The sequence below is a fragment of the Poecile atricapillus genome, chromosome Z, assembly GCF_030490865.1.
Source record: "Poecile atricapillus isolate bPoeAtr1 chromosome Z, bPoeAtr1.hap1, whole genome shotgun sequence".
Classification (NCBI taxonomy): Eukaryota; Metazoa; Chordata; class Aves; order Passeriformes; family Paridae; genus Poecile; species Poecile atricapillus.
The window spans coordinates 100,537,338-100,554,069 of NC_081289.1; the positions used below are offsets into that span (position 1 = coordinate 100,537,338).

The following is a 16,732-nucleotide window of genomic DNA, read 5'->3' on the forward strand; positions in this document are numbered from 1 at the left end:
GGAGACTATGGTAGGGGGAACTGAAGTGACATATGCTCACATATGCTCCCATACAGTAAATAATCTCCACATGACTTTAATCCACAGGGAAAGGAGTTCTCAGGGAAGACTTACTCCTTCATTATCTCTATGGTGCATTCAGCACTAGTGAGGATGAGGGAAAACTGTCGGTCTCCCTGTGAGCCCCTCACGGTTTTCTGAACTTGCACTGGGTAGTTTTCACCTCAGGGAGGTGTTTGTTCTCTAAGGAGGTTCACTTCAACTCTCTAATGCAGGAATTTGGCCATTCTGTAATATACACAGGGCAATGTGACTTACTTGGGGAAATAGAACAGAAAGAGTCCAAAACTCACTCAAGATTCTGAGAGAAGGCAGAACTTCCCCAGGAGCAGCTGTTCCTCTTATTTTATGGGTAGGCCCAGAGCAAAGAGGTTGTACAACATAAACACAAAGGTGTAAGTTGTGTATGAGTTATACTTACCTGCAGGACTGCAAGTGAATTTTTGTATGTATATAAAAAGTGAATGACTGTGGGCTAAGGAAATTTTGACTATGGGCATGATTACTTGTCTTTTTCACAAGAACTTAACTTGTACAACACTCCAAGCAAACACATAATCATACCTCAGCATCCCTTATTTGCTGGAACTGTTCTGGAGAAGGAAAATCAGGGCTTCCTAGGTCTTTCCACTTCAGATAGGGATTGGTTTGGTTGTTATCCATGTAGTATGTCACATACACCAGCTCTGTAGGAACAGAAACAAAAGAAAGTAAACTCTTCACCTGGATTTAAAGATAAACAAGAATAAATTTATCAGGTGTGTAAGTCTACCTTTTCAAAAGTGATTTCAGCACTTTGGAGCCTGACTTCCACTGGAAAGCCCCATGGCTAGCATTCTCATGAGGTTCTACAATTTACATTTGCCAAGTTTACACTTAAAACTATTACATCCACAACCAGAATTGAAACACTCTTTTTGCACAGGTGCTGCAGGCATTTGTTGGGTAGCTGCATCAGCTGTACAATTCTATGCTTGTGTGTTGGCTGTCAGAGTCATCTCATTAAGGGAATTGCTCCCTGGCAATATCCTGCCAAGTACCCTGAGATCAGTAGTTTTCCAAAAAGATAGCACTTGGCAGCCGCCAAATAAGCCAGGATCGAAGTGTAGGCATTAGGAATGAACCTTTCAAAGAAGAACACCATCATACCTCTGAAAATCTAGGAGTGCACAAAAGATGAGAAAAGAAGTTAGGAAATTAAATGCACTCTTGCAATGAAAGGTGACTCAGAAGAAGTTTTCCAGCTGATATTCTGTCTTAACAATCACTTAACATGAGCTGTCTACATGATATTTCTTTACCTCCAAGTTTGGTGAAGTGGGTAGCATTCACTGTGACAGTGCTGACGTTGGATGAAGTCCTGTTATCCTCACTTGAATACATCAGTACTGTAGCTTGCCAGCTGTCTGAGGGCTGTGTCTCACTTGGGGTGTGCACAGATGCCAACACACCAACTGTGCTGTTTTGAGCGCTTTCATATCCATTGATCTTCACTTCTGCAAAAATCTGCTCTTCTCCTTTAAAAAACATGACAACTGTAAGCATCACTGTTAGTCAGTCCTATGTCAGAAGCTGCAGGGTCAAAGCATGCAAATGGATAGAGCATAGGTTGAGCTATGCTCTGACTTATTTTACCAGTTGCAGCCTTCAGTCAGATCTATTTTACAACTACAGCAGTTCTTATGCTTAGCAGTTCACCTAGCAACATGCAAACAGGTGACAGTGAATGAGGTTCTCCCTGTAATATGCTGCATGAGTCTTCCAGCTGCAGGGATTTCTTAAAGACAGTTGCAGCCTGATGGGATGTACCCCCTGCATCACAAGAGGGAAGTACCAGTCAACAAAAAGTGAGTGGTTGGCACACAGAGGATATAAACAAAGCAGTAAGTTAAATCAAAAGGATAACAGACCCTCAGGAATATTTTCTGAGCTATCAATCTCTCTGAGGAAATTACGTTTCATTTTCTTAACACAGCTAGTTAAAACAGCTAGGAGAACTCATGCTTTTATGAATAGTGAGATAGCTGGAACCATCTTTCTTAGACTGGAAGCTTCTAGGTAGGATGACTTATTGATGTGCTCTTTAATCAGTGGTTACTATACCTAGCAGTGCCAGCAAGCCCATGGCAGTCAGCACTGGTTTCCGCACCATCTGGACATGAGGTGGCTTTGTATTGTTCATCTGAAAACGTGCTGTCAGAGTCCGCTGGGTGAAGTAATGGGGGTAGTAGCTCAAGAAGGCATTGTCATTACTCAGCAACGAGTAGTTGATGGTGTTGTTGGCTTTGGAAATGAGCAGGTTTTGGTGCTGGATGATTACCTGCAAAGTCATAGAGAAAATGAACATTCACCTTGGAGAACAGCCAACAAACATGCAGTCTCTGTATTTTTTTTTTTTAATGTTTACAGAATTCTGCAAAGAACTGTCACTCTGCCATTTAAAAAAGACTGAAGAAAATAATTGTTATCATAAGTCTTGGAAAGACTGTACTTTAGGTGATATAATAATCATTGTAAAATCTGAAGTACCTGCATAGTTTTGCTAGAAGTAAGTCTCTGAAATAATTATTACTAGTACTCTTCATAAATAATGAACACATTTCCTTGTCTATTGCTATTGCTATTTCCTTGTCTATTACTACAAATGATGTTCCTCTGTCTTGAATACTTAATTATTAAACAGGATTTACAATCTGAATTAAATCTAAATGGTTCTCAAACCTGGAGTTACTTTATACCCACTGCCTTAGTGTCTGTGAGCTGGTCCTGGATTCTGTTTGTCAACTGGTAATTTTTCCCACTTGGTGCTAACTTGGAATTAATTCTCCTGGTGTTTCATTGGTTGCTATACTGCTCTCCTGCAAAACACCAAAGTTCCCAAGTTCTCTGTTTATTAGATTGTGCCTGAGTATCAGAATTAAGCAGAACTTCAAAAGACTGACAACTGAACAGTCTCACAGTTGTGTCTCTGAAGGAACACAGTGCTTCAGCTTCTATACAACCAAGTGTTAATTTTTCCATTGGATGTGACTTTCTTTCTCCCTTCTTATCACCACATCACTATAAACACTGTTGTTTTGTCTTGCAAATTCTCTGTGATGCAGTCAATGACTTGTTGCCTTAGAGAAGACTCCTTGTATATGCAGTCTTAGACAACTGGGAGCCTTTTGTCTAATCAGGAGCAGTTGATAAGATGCATCTTTTTTCTGGGTGACATACATGCTCCTGTATTTTGGTATTACTCCTTTGCACAAAAACCCTTGGACTCTATGTGCTGTTTAAGGTAGTGGCTCATAAAGCACCAGGCCCGCAGTGGAAATTATTGCTATGCAGGGGAAGAGCTGAGCTTGCTCTGGGGCCAAGGTGCAATTACTGCAGAGGTGGGAATGTTGAGCATTCTCTTCTCCTTCTGCTTTTCTGGTCAACATCAGTAATTACTAGCAGTAATTAATAAGATGATGTGTATAGCCAGTACCTCAAACCAAACAATGGAGTATGTTGAGAGCTCAAGGAACTTCTTTATTATACCTGACATCTCTTGATGAGATAAACTTATGAAGGAACTGGGAAATAATTTTCACATATGTGAGGTGACAGCCAGCAGTACTGACACCAGAGCAGTATAACATGGAGGGGGCATGTGTGGCAGTAATCTTACCAGATGGGTCTAACTGGGGGACTGTATACATTCTCCAACTCAGTTCTCTAGCACTACTCTGACAGGTTCTCAGTTTGGTTCTGGGTTGGACTTTTTTTTTTCAGGAAAGATGAAGAAAAGTAATACAAAATAAATCAAGCTACTAAAACCAGACTATTCAGGGAAACCCCCGCTGTATCAGAAGGGAGATCTCCATTTTTAGCATCTATTAGCTTGAGTAGCTGTTTAAAAGTTAATTGTTAAGTCTGTTTTTTCTACTGCATTATACATCAGGGGACACTACTGTGCCAAAACTACCAAGGAACTGTCACCTTTACAACCATAGCTGCATAGGTCACGTCAGCTCGCCAGAGTTGTGGAATGGACCATCCAACCATTGGATCTGCTTCATCGTTATATATGGCAACAGAAGAAAAACTTGGAAACAGCTTCTGAATTTGTTGAACTGCTTCCACTTCTTGTTGCAAGATGTAGAGAGAATTCCCATCTCCCTGCAACAATATTTCACATCTGCTTAGTGGCAGTGAGAAAACAGTGGTAAACATACAGACATAACCTAGAGTCATAAACATAAAACATATTCTGAAAACACAGTCCTTGGTCACCAAGCTGCTGTGCTTTCTTTCAACTGTGAAAAAAGTTGTGCACCAACAAAATTAGTATTTTTACCTCATCTACTACAGCATGTGCTATTCGCATGAACTCCTCATAGAATATAAAACAGGTAAGTAGAAGAATTGCTTCCTTTTGGGAATTAGGCAAAGACAAATTTGCTTTGAGTTGAAGTTTTATAACTGAACATCTTCAAAGTTTTGCAAGAATAGGTAGCCATGCCTCCTTCTATAGGTTGGACACTCATCATCATCACCATCTTTGTAAATCAGAATAAAATGTAACTTTGATTGAACCAATTGAAAAAATGGCTTTAAACTGAAATCTCTGACTAACCTTCTTATGGAGAGAGATGTAATCCAGCCTTACACCAGTCTCCCCTGTGAAGAAGTTGGTCCCATTGTAGCAATGACACAGAAGACTCCAGCACATGGGCGATTTGGGTAAGGGATGGAAGGAATCCCCAGGCCCTCCAAATTTTAGAAAAGGACTGGCTGCTCTTAATCCTTCTGAACAAGCATCATAATAGTTGAGAAACCCTAAAGTCCAAGCAGATGAATATATCAAAGACAGTACCTTAAAACAGAAACTGGATCTAAAACTACAAGATGTTATAATCCTATTATTTAATTTATTGGCAAGACCTCACAAACTGGGACTACCCTTTCCTATGTACTGACAACACAAGAAGACATCAAAACCTAAGCTGCCTTCACAAGGTTCTTCTAAAGGTCTTGCATGAGCATGGAAGCATGCAACTTCAATGAGTTTTCCTCTTATTCCACCCTTCACTCCTTTACTGCTACTAACTACACCTTATATCCAATTAATGAATTGCATCTTCTTAGTGTAACTCCCGTTTTGTTTCTTCTGTGCCACTACCCCATATAGGGAAGTATCCAAGTAGGGAATAAAGAGCAATCAGTAACAGGACCTTAGCAAAACACATTTGGTGTACCTGTCCACATTCATTATTACGCCTGTCTATCTTACTTCTTTATCAGTATAACTTAAATCTCACCCCTCTGCTCACCCCACACACCTGTCTCACCTCACCACACTCTAAAGTGCTCCAAAACATGCTCACCTTTTACTGTCATAGACACATTGTCAAAGTCGTGGTGGTCTGGTTCATTCCATGTCTCAAAATTCCATTTAGCAACATGCTCCAATCCATACCTATCTGTAGGAGAGGCCTCATTTATCAGTGAGCTGCATATCCAGACAATACTATCAATAAGTGTATTATACACACAACTCTATTAGTTCAGCCAGCAGGTGAGGCTCATCACCCAGAACGACCATGATATAATTTTCCTCATTATTTTTAATAATGAGGGAAATGTAATTTGTGAGTTCTAAAATGATTTCTCATTTTTAATGAAATGCACAAATGCTTGAAAAAGATGGAAGGTGAGAGGGAGATGACTTACAGCTTTGTGATTAAGTCACTCACCTGCCCTTAATTCTAACTCTTCTGTATTGTTAGAAATATTTGAAGCTGGCATATGAGAAGTATTCAGGTTATCATGCTCCAGTGAAAGCTGGCAGTTTACAACCACAACAATATAACAAGGTTAAAAGTCAGTCCTTTGAGCCAGGTCAAATGTAATACCCAGAACACTCTACTCATGCTGGATGCTGGCCACAGATCAGTAAAAAGAGGGACTATTATCCCATGGTCTCCATGGTCTGTTTCTGGAATGTTTGTTTCCTGGTTTTGTGTTGAAATCCAGGGTCTTGAAATTGATCATATTACACAAAACTATTTGAAGCAGCTAGAATGGATTACAACAGAATAAATAACAAGGCTTTTATTTTATAACTTACCTATGTATCTCCTGGCCAGAACAGTAATTAAGTTTCTCCATTGTACTACACGTTCTTTATCTTCAAAATCTAAAAAATAACCTGATGGATTCCCCATCAATTCAAATCCTAAAAAAGACATTAGAAATTGGTCTCCTTTTTTAGTGAATGTTATCTCATTTTTATTAATGAAGGGGTTATCACATCATCTGAAACACACTTGTTAATGAAGAAGCATCCTTAAATGGGTTCTCTTTCCTGTTTCCACATGTTCCCACCCAATTTCAGATTTGAGGTTGTTTACTTGTTACTTGTCAGCGACTATAGTAGTCAGAGCATAAAATTTATGTCAACATAAATACAGGGCTCAGAGGAAACTTAAAACAGCGGATGTTTGCATAAATGTATGGGAAATTATATCTGAAGTATCTGCTTCTCAGGCCCTTTTACGCATATGTCAATGGGTACAATCCTCTCTTCAAGAGATCTCATTTACAAGTTCAACCATCTGAAACTGCCTTCAAAGGCAATGTAAAACCATTTGTGTTAACTGCTGTAATACCATTTTGCTCACACATTGGAGATGGACGTGGACATGATGTAAAGGCAATTTTTATCAAAACCAGCTTTGGAAAAGCTCTTTAAGAATATTCTAATGATTGTACAATATGGACAAACAGATATACCAAGCTGTGGAGGCAGGGAACTGCTCTTACCTGGAATCAGCTTATTTTCCCACAGGTGATCCATAAGGTTATCCAAGGCAGTAAAATCATAGTTAACTTTGCCATTCACCACTCTGAAGAACAGAGGTAATAAAAATTACAACTGCAAATATTATAGGAAAGATAGGACTTGATTAATAGATAACAAGTCAGGCTTCCTTCTCAAAATTTACATGAAACTTGGGTTATTGGAATTGTATACAAACTTCCTTCCCCTAAAGTAACAGGTGTTCACCATAAGCAAGCCATGACTCTTGACAAATCCATGACCTTCTTCTTTTTCAGCAGCAATATAATGGGTCTTCTTGCTGAATTCTGATTTTTCACAGAATATTAGGATTTCTAACTCTCTATTGAAGTAAAACTTACACAGATTTTGTTTTTTTGCTTAAGCTGTTTATTCAGTTTCCACTGGATTACCCACTGCTGGGCCAACTTCTTTTCACACTACCTCATATGCAGTCTTTCTTAATGTACTCCTAATCTGCAGAATATAGATTATTTAGAAGCACTCCTTATGGATTTCGGTTCAGATGAAAAATAACTTTGTATCCTTCAAAGAATGCTGAATTTATACACACAATATCTGTAATTTTTACCTCATTGTAAGCATTTGCTTAGTATTTCTCCAGTATTCCAAGGATCTCAGGCTGCAAATCTTTCATCCACCTTTGAATATATGCATCTGAAGACTTAGCACACTAGGATGCATTCCTTTGTGTCAGGGAATCTTGCAGGAACCCAGGTACCAAAATGGGGACATGCATGTGGATGGGAACACAGGAATTCTTTTACCCAGGGGATGAAAAATGGCATTTGCAATTTACATGTGATACACTAGAAGATTTGCTTTAAACTCCTGAAAGGCTTTTCTTGCCTGGTATCCAGTAGAAACAAATGCAGGGTACTATGTGGGTCAACTTCCCACAACTTCTGAACTTATGGCCTGATTTACTGAAATCTGAAAGGAATGGATTTTTTTTTTGCCAGTATGAAGTGCCAAATAGGAATTAACAACAAACCTCTGTTGAGAACATTCTGTTAGTGTGACTTACTGCTGTTTGGCCCAAGAAACAGCCTTGGCCTGACGGCCAAATTCTGGCCTCAGGACAACCTCAGCAAAAGGCTTTTTAAGCACCCTTGACATGAGTCCAGCCCTGGTCACAGTGGCACTGAGTGAAGCCTTGGCAACCCCTCTCAAAGCTGATTTCTTCAGCCATGCCAGGGTACAATTAATTTTTCTGGTCCAGTGCAGCCTGACCACTTCTCCTGAAGTCTTGCCTGCTCTTTCTTAGGCACTTTGCCTTTGCTTGGGTGGAAAGCTACACAAGTGCACTACAGATGCAAATGCTGCCAGTACAACGGAAGGGGGAGAGACAATCACAGTTCTTGCAACTGATCAGTGCCAGCATAGTATGACAAGCAAATAGGATTAGACATGAAAAGGGGGGCCATCAACAGAGCTCTTATATCAATCATGGGTTCTGTGCTGAGAGTCACAACTTTTTTCTTTCTGTGCCTCCCCATGCATTTCTGAGCTTCTTTCATGGAGGCTCTTCCTCTGTGCTTTCTCATCAAGGAGAGGTTTCAGTGAAGAAACTGTAATAGCAGTTCCAAATTCTCAGAGAATTAAGAAAGGCTGACAGAATTGCCTAGGGAATAAACAAGGGAACTGTGCAACATGAAGAAGAAAACTCTCTGATCAGGATCCAGAAGAGGAAGACAAGGCAGGCAAAGTGTAACATAGGCCATATCCACTATGCCAGCTCCATGTGTTATGGAACAAAGCACACAATCTTAGCCCCAGCCTGGTCATACTCATTTACCAAAGACCTGAAGCAGGTTTTTATTTTTAAAGTGTGTCCTACTACCATGACAGATATAGTAATGTATGCAGTCATTGAGTTTAGGATTCCTGGTCGAGTCAAATGGTGCAGCTGTAAAAGAAGCAAATAGCAGAAAGAAATTTATTTGATTTTTAAAATACTTAAAAGTATTTTAAAAGTCACTGTTGAACTAAAGAATGGCCATTTGGAGCCAGTTTTGTTTTTTTGGGTTTTTTTTGCTGACGCAGAGAGTAAAAAAAAAAAAAAAGTCCTACTCTAAAGTTCAAAGACTTTTTTTTTTTTTTGCTAAAACTAGTTCTGCTCCCTGAGATCCATTAACTATTTCCAGTTGTACTCTGTGTTCTATTGAAATATTTGCTTACATGCACACTTACAGTCAGTGTGTATAAGAATGATTAACTACATTCTTCTAAAAAGTTAGTAATGCCATACAGATAGAAACAAAGGAACTCGCATCTTCTTGACTTCAGTCTAAGGTCTACACAGTATTATGTGAAAAAATATGCATAAATGACACCTTTTATTTGATGCCTGTACACTTAAGATCCAAGGACATTTACATTTTTCCTACTGCACCAATTAAGTAACACATTTAAAACAGAATGCCATTGACAACCATGACTGAGTGATGATACATGAGATCTTGTGTTATGTGTGTAGGTGTAGAGGCACTTACTTTCTTTGGCTGACCTGTCACTTTATAAGAATCTCTTCTTCCTCCCAAGTGGACCAGACAGTATGCTTCCATTAATAAAATGATTGCTTGACTGACAGATTGACACTTCATCAGATTTTGATCTTATCCTTACCTATACTACATTTCTGATGTGAGATCAATGCATTTTTTTACAGCATACACAGTACCACTAGAATCTGGGTTGCATGGTTGCCTGCCATGTAGTGACTGGAAGCCATGCTGACTGTTGCACTTGAGGCACAGAAACTGGTACTATTTACACAAGTTCTGCATGGACAAGATTGGCTCAACTGCCAGGCCCTTGCTAGGAGTGCTCTGAAGACAATTTTAGGACACTGAAGACCAGATCAAAACTGTTATGGGCACATGACAAGGTAAATCCATGGCAGAGGATAATAAATCCACGTTACGTTGCCAAAGTTGTTCAAAACATCTTTCTACATCTAAACTGTTTATGGAACATCGTGTAACTATGATTGAGCTCTTAGTTTCAAGCTCACAGAATTTTACAGTCAAGTTTTTGCCTGCTCTTCTTCCAATCTTTCTGTCGTGGTTTCTAGACACCACATTTATAAATGCTCAGAAGGTTCTGTACTCATTTCATTGAATGCTTTCAAGACTGGGACTGTTCATTGTTTGTTGTCAGGTATTTTGAAGGTCGAGCAGCAATCACTGTCGTGTCTGTGCCTGGCTTTCAAATGTTTCTCAGCTGGGATTTTTCTGGGAAGCTTGCCAGATAGACCTTCTTCATCTTCAGTCATTATAAACAACTACACTAAAGCACACTTACTGGCATAGTAGCACCAAGGCCCATGGAAGCACCAGGCCTGAGGCTGCTATGTTCCAGAGACTGATGCCTGCTAGTGAGGAATCTTCCCAGTCTGTATCATGGTCTCAGTTCCAGATCCATGTGCTGCCTCTTGGGAGCAACACATACTGTGAATTTGAAGAGCAGTGATGAGTACAGAGGGGTGTCTGCTGGTTGACACAAAATCTGGTTGCTCCCTTCCTTGGAAAGGTTTGCTTTGTGGGTAATCCTTTGCTGAATCAAAGACTACAGGCCCATCTTAACAGCTTTAAACTACTTCCTATTACTGAAGTAAAGTTTTTTCAAGAATGGAGGGAAATTATTTACAGGTGCACAGGTAGCACTAGATAGCTTGCCAAACTGTGGTAAGACAGTCATGTTGCGCTTCTTATCCATGCCACTTTCAGCCTGCTCCCATTCACAAACTGAATCCCTTGGGAGGCCAGAGGTAAGATAGCTTTAGCTGATGACACATTGCATCATAGCCAGATCTACTCCAGCTAGCACAGCTGCAGACACTACTCCTTAGCCTATACCTATTGCTTCCCTCCCGTGACCAGCATCACAGCATCTGTTGCTTCTCTTCAGCCCTGCGCTGATCCTTCCAGGAATATAGTTGCATGTCCTGGAAAACATGTGCACATACAGACATTGGACCAAATATCTTATCTACAGAGAAGAGAGAACAAAAACCACAGGCAGGGAGTGTTTCCGTTCCAGGTGATCTTCAGCCAAGTACTGAATCTCTGATAACACATCAAGATAACTTTATCACACTTTACTGTAATGTACTGAACTGTATCTCCTGGGATAGGAAGCCTTGTGGCTGACCCCCGTGAGTAGGTCACAGCCCATTTAGGAATTCAAATGTACCATGTATGGTAACCATCAACAGAGATACTCTGTTGAAGAGAGCCTAGGATCAAGGTTGGGAAATACCAATATACTAGAATAGTACTTGTCCTCATCCTGACATTCTCACTCAGCTAGTGTGGTCTCCCTTTTGCATTTCTGGTAAACACAATTACTACACACACCAAAAGATGACACTATCTAGCTTGCTCCCATCAATATCTGAGAACAGCTTTTCTTTGGGCAGATTAGCCATAGTGGCAGGCTAACACCACTCCCACAGCAGCATAGCCTGTTTACATCCTGATTAGGAGCTTCTTCTTTGAAAGATTGCTCATCTAGTTGCAAATGTAACCAAGAGGAAGGGACAGAAAACTGGCACAAGGTGTTAGCAGAGGAGAAATGCAACTCACGCCTGTAAAATTGTTCAGCAGACTATTGCCAACCTCACACTTGGAAGGTGAACTCCATGAAAGAGCCACCTAAAAAAACCTTTTCTCCATTGAAGGTTTTCTGCATTACAATCTTAGAGAAGCAACATGCAGGCTAAGAGACTACCCTGCTACAGCAGTATCTAGTATCTCTGCTGAGATAATCATATTACATACCACTATTAATTTGATAAAGATCCTTAGCTGTGTGCCAGACCATCTTTGCCCACCCTTGTAAGGGGGTTCCTGCAATCACACATTCTTGTCCACAGTGTCCAGGTCCAGGATGTGGACCAATGGTAACACCATCACTATTGTTCTTGATGAGTGTAAACATGTATGGTAATTAAATTCCCCCTCTCAAGATTAAATGAAGTGAAAACAATTCTTGAAGCAAGTGACTACTGTAAGGAGCATCTGTAGATACAGTGTCCCAAGAAATTGCTTGCCACCTTTCTAGAATCCATTTCATAGATGCCATTTTAGGCATCATAAAACTCCAGAACACACACAAGTGTCCATCTACCCTAGAAAGGAATTTAGTGTCCAAAGTCAAGCTGTTCATTGGAAGGAAACAACAAACTTCCAAATGTTCCCACAATGGTAACTGCTGACAGAACAAACAACAGTAATCTATGCCATTTCAAACTCCTCCTGCTACAAGGTCCTCCAGAAGGAATGGTCTTCAGAAGTACCCATCTTGGTTTTTAACCAGAACAGGCTGTTAAATGGACAGGGAGGCATGTAAGCTTAAGAGGAGAGCATCTACAAGATGAAGGTGAAAAGCTCTGGACAGAAAATGTCAGCAAGTTTATTTTTTTCAGAAGGGAAACTTGTTGCCCCCCCAAGTGCCTCTTACAACACAAAAGGATCCTGCCTCCTTGGTTTTTCTAATTACTTTTTGCAGCTATGAGGAATGAAATGAAGCCAGCTTAAAGGTCAGGTTTTCACAAAGACACTGTTTGCTCCAAACCAGCCAATTGTCTACATAAGCTTCTTGTTCTGCTGAGTACTTAAAAAACCTCTGGACCTTAAAAACCAGATCCTAAGGGACTGTGAGCACTACAGAAATGATACCTCAGAGTATACAAAGGGCAGAATAGCACTCATTAGCATCCACCTTTCCAGAGGCTGAATTCTCAGCAGTTCTCTCCAGGTCTCTTCAGTGTCAACCAAAAACCCTACTAGTTTGTTTTTTCAGGTTTAAGTACAAGATCAATAACTAAGAAATTGGTAGACTCCTGTGTTATTAATAAACAACACTTACCCCTCCTGAACTGAGTGGAAGCTAGCAATATAGTACTCATTCACACTAGAGCTGTTTCCACCATGTTCTTGTTCCACTCACTCTCACTTCTGTGATCATTACAGGTAAAGTAAATTGGCTCCTGTTCACGAAATCCCCATAATCCAAAATACCATGATAACTTGCTGGTTTTCAGTCTGATGAACACTGATTCTTCCTCCGTGGTGGTTCCCAAGCAAAACAAAGCCTGTGCTTTTCACAGGCTTTGCAGACCAAAAACCTAATTCAGAGGCTTTTTAAAAGGCCAATGACTACTGCACTAAATAACTCATATATTTTACCACTTCTGTGTCTATTAGTATTAACATTTCTTCTGAATTTGCTTCTCAGCTCTATCATTTGTGTAAGCAGGGTTAGAAAATCTGCTTGCTTTACAATTATGGTACAGCTTCTGCACAGAAGCACACTGCTCAACACTTCAGTCAGTGCTGGCTCACCCTATAGCAGGAATGAGTCAGCCCAGCAGTAATGGGAGGCTGCACTACAAAATCACAGAGCCAGGCAGCATCCAGCCTTTGCTGATGTCACAGCTTGTCACAGTTAATCCATCCACACAACCAACCAGTGCGGTACATGCGCAAAAAGAAGGATGGGAATGAATCTCTATGACTTAGGAATAAACTGCTTCAAATATGGAGAATGCATCAGCTGTTATTTACTGGAAATCACTGTCTCTTCTACAAGCCAGCCAAGAGGCTGTGCATTCAGCTGAATCTTTTATTTTTTTAAAAATACATAAAAATAGAATTTACTTTGATTTATCTTAATAAGCGTCTTTGCTCTTTGAAATCAGCAGTATTTGAGCTTCACCTTGCAAAGCAGCTCACAAAATCCTTGCTGTGATCTGGCTGAAATTCACAGGCACAGAAGTGCAAGCAAACAATGGATGTTTTCAATCTGATGCTAATCACGGCCTATGATTTTCCATTTCTTACTCAGCCTGCTTTTGTGAGCATAGTCTCAACCCTTCTTTCAGCAGTGAGCGTGCTGTGTGTGAGGGGAAGAGAGAGGCAGACAAAGCACCAACAGCTTCCTGTGCTGAGGTGAGTTAGCCTCGGAAAATAATGTTAGACTGTTCTGTCTCTTCTCCCCCCCCATATCCCTCTTCCCCTTTAAAACAAATTCCAGATGTAAAAGAGGAAACAGGCTATCGTAGCAATTTAGGAAAAGGCATATGCTATTTTACTACCTGACCTCTCTAGACATGTGAAGATAGCCAATCAGATCACCTAGATATGGATAATTCAGTGTTGTGAGACCTTGTGATCCCTTGTTCAGGTTTGTTACGTTCACATTCATTTGCAAAGGGAACAATTAAATAATAAGGTGAAATAGCAGAAAATGCTTTCAGCTGATTCTTCACTACAAATTTAAAGGTTTTGCAAGTGACTGAAAGGCTCAGTCACTGTATGTGAGATGACTGATAGAGGATACCTTTCTGATTGAGTTTGTTGTACAAATCAGATTTACTTCTGCACAACACTTGGCTACAAGTAATATTTTCGTTGTGGTTTGATGCTGCCCTTGATGATGGAAATCCAAATAATGTCACCTATAAGCAAAAGTTTTGAAATGGGGTGGCAGGGATTATTCATCAATAATGAAGACTAAAGATGTGCAAGGAAGAGAAACCAAATGCTAAAACTAGCTTACTTTAAACACGTAACTCCTTTTGGCACTGCCTTGGAAAGCTGTCACTGAACTTTTCTTCTCCAGTAGTGACAGAACAGTTCTCTGTATGCATCCAGCATTCTAATTCAAGTACACACAATACTGCACCTTCTGAAATGAGCCTCCATGGTACATATTTGACTAACTGTTTTCATTTCACAGTTCTGTTATTATTACTCCTTCATGTTCATATCTTTATTTACTGTTTGTGCTCCATTATTTTGCCTGCTAGCTGTATGAGAAAGCACACAGTCCAAAAGTATGTGACTCCAACTGTATCACAGAACATAGCTTATTTACTGTTGTATAAATCATAATATTGAGGGAATAACCACCCTCCCTGCTGCCAAATATGCAACAAAAACCAAATTTAGCAATGCTTTACTTAGTGTGCTCTTGCAAGCACTTTGGTTCCTCATGCACATACTGTAACTGGACCTGAAATTTTGCATTAATGCACAATGTGTTACTTTTACCAGGATTTTAACTTTTTCCATCTCATGTTCTCAAAACTTGTTTTCACTTGTCAAGATATGTACTAAGGAGCATGTAATGGACATGGAGGTAAATATTGAAGGTGTGAAGATTTCCAGCTAGATTTCTCAGCTGATGTATACAGATAGCACACGGTGTCTGATGAAGTCCAGCACCTGCTGGACCTATTTGCATATCAGATATAGTTTCAGGTGTATCTTTCTGTATCAATCCTTGATCCCCCATGGGCAACTTTATATCTAACTTGAATATGTCACTTGTTTTCAAAACGATACTGAGTTTATTTTCCAACTTTCTGGTGTTTAGTAACTTCTGATGGTGAAAAGGCACAATGAATATACCTTCCATGTCTTGTTCTAAATCCTGAAGAATTTTTGTGATGAGTGGTTTCTGAGTATTACTGACAACCACTATAAGCCAATCTGGAAAGAGCAGCTTTTAAATGGCATGCCAGTGTCTGCTCTTCACTCTTGGATATAAATACAATAAACCTCTTATAATTAAGGAGTTAAAACTAGCCACTTGGATTTATAGACAGTTTTCTAAGAGATGCAAACCTACAAGTGTGTACAAATTGAGATCTGATAATTCTATTCTGAACCTGGGTTTGATGTTATAAGTGAGACTAGTGGTGTGTTATTAAATATAGTATGATAGCTCTTACATTCCATGATCTTCATGTTCATGTATTACCTTTTTTCCTTCATTCTTCCCCCAACCTAAAAATCTTCCATTAATATGAAAATTATCACCCCTTTCAATATAAAGATGCATTACACTCTGTGTTTATGAAATATGAAAATTTACTTCACAATGCAGTAAGAAATCATCTGTTTTCTTTGCACCCAGAAATAGGTTTTCAATATCCAGTTAAGATTATACAAAATTTCAAGGAATGAGTGAACAAGCTTCAGAATTCTAGAGAGACCATCCTTGCTACATTAAACTTCCCTCTAAGATATACAAATATCAGTAGAAACATTCTTCTTCATCAAGCAGGTTTTGTTTCTACAGGTCTGGCTGTTTGGGGATGAAACAGGCAGGATTTTTTTAAAAGGCAGGAAAGCTCAGACATTTCACACTCAGTGTCAGCTGATTTACGTAAATTCATCCTATATATAAGATTATCAGCTAGACCCCCCTCATGATTTATTTTAATAAAAATCCTTTTTCAAAGGACAAATCTCGATTAGTGACCATTGACAATGAAGCACTAAGTGTATGGATAGTTCCACACATTTCCTGCCCTAATCTCATTTAACACATTAAGAGTATTTTTTCATCTAATTGAATTAAGTATATAAAACCCCTGATACTGTTAAAAAGACTGTAAAAAGCTGTGTCAGGACTGCAATTGTATTTGAACTCCACACAGTGTAACAGCATCTATTAAAGCAGAATAGCAGAGATGAGTAAGAAGTCAGAGGTTACCAGCTTCTGTAACGTAATGATTGAAAGTTTACCTTTTACCTGTGATTACACTCTACAGGACAAAGATTTTTCCAGTGCTAGTGTTTATTTATATTATCTCACTGTAAACATTATGAGAGAGCAATACCCAATTGGCAAGGCCCACACTACATCATGATACAATTTCTAATCTATTCTTATAGAAAGCTGTGATCCTGAGGTACTGTGCTACTGGGTGCTGATAAAAAACTATTGTGGAACTACTGCAGCTACGTTGTGCCTTTGGTAAGTGCTAATCCATTGGTTTTGTAGTGGGAAGTAGAAAGGGGCTTGCATGCTGAATGACAGCCT

General features: G+C 39.6%; 1 protein-coding gene across 2 annotated transcripts in view; it reads right to left on the minus strand.

The window, feature by feature from the left end:
- IDUA (alpha-L-iduronidase) overlaps positions 1–16,732 on the minus strand; it is a 45,838-nt gene that overhangs the window by 6,859 nt on the left and 22,247 nt on the right. For both annotated transcript variants that reach the window (XM_058864900.1, XM_058864899.1), the window contains exons 3-10: positions 6,856–6,938; positions 6,161–6,268; positions 5,418–5,513; positions 4,667–4,869; positions 4,030–4,209; positions 2,164–2,380; positions 1,362–1,577; positions 625–746 (exon numbers count right to left, since the gene is read on the minus strand). In XM_058864900.1, the coding sequence (XP_058720883.1) occupies positions 625–746; positions 1,362–1,577; positions 2,164–2,380; positions 4,030–4,209; positions 4,667–4,869; positions 5,418–5,513; positions 6,161–6,268; positions 6,856–6,938 (1,225 nt within the window). The remainder of the gene's footprint in view (positions 1–624; positions 747–1,361; positions 1,578–2,163; positions 2,381–4,029; positions 4,210–4,666; positions 4,870–5,417; positions 5,514–6,160; positions 6,269–6,855; positions 6,939–16,732) is intronic.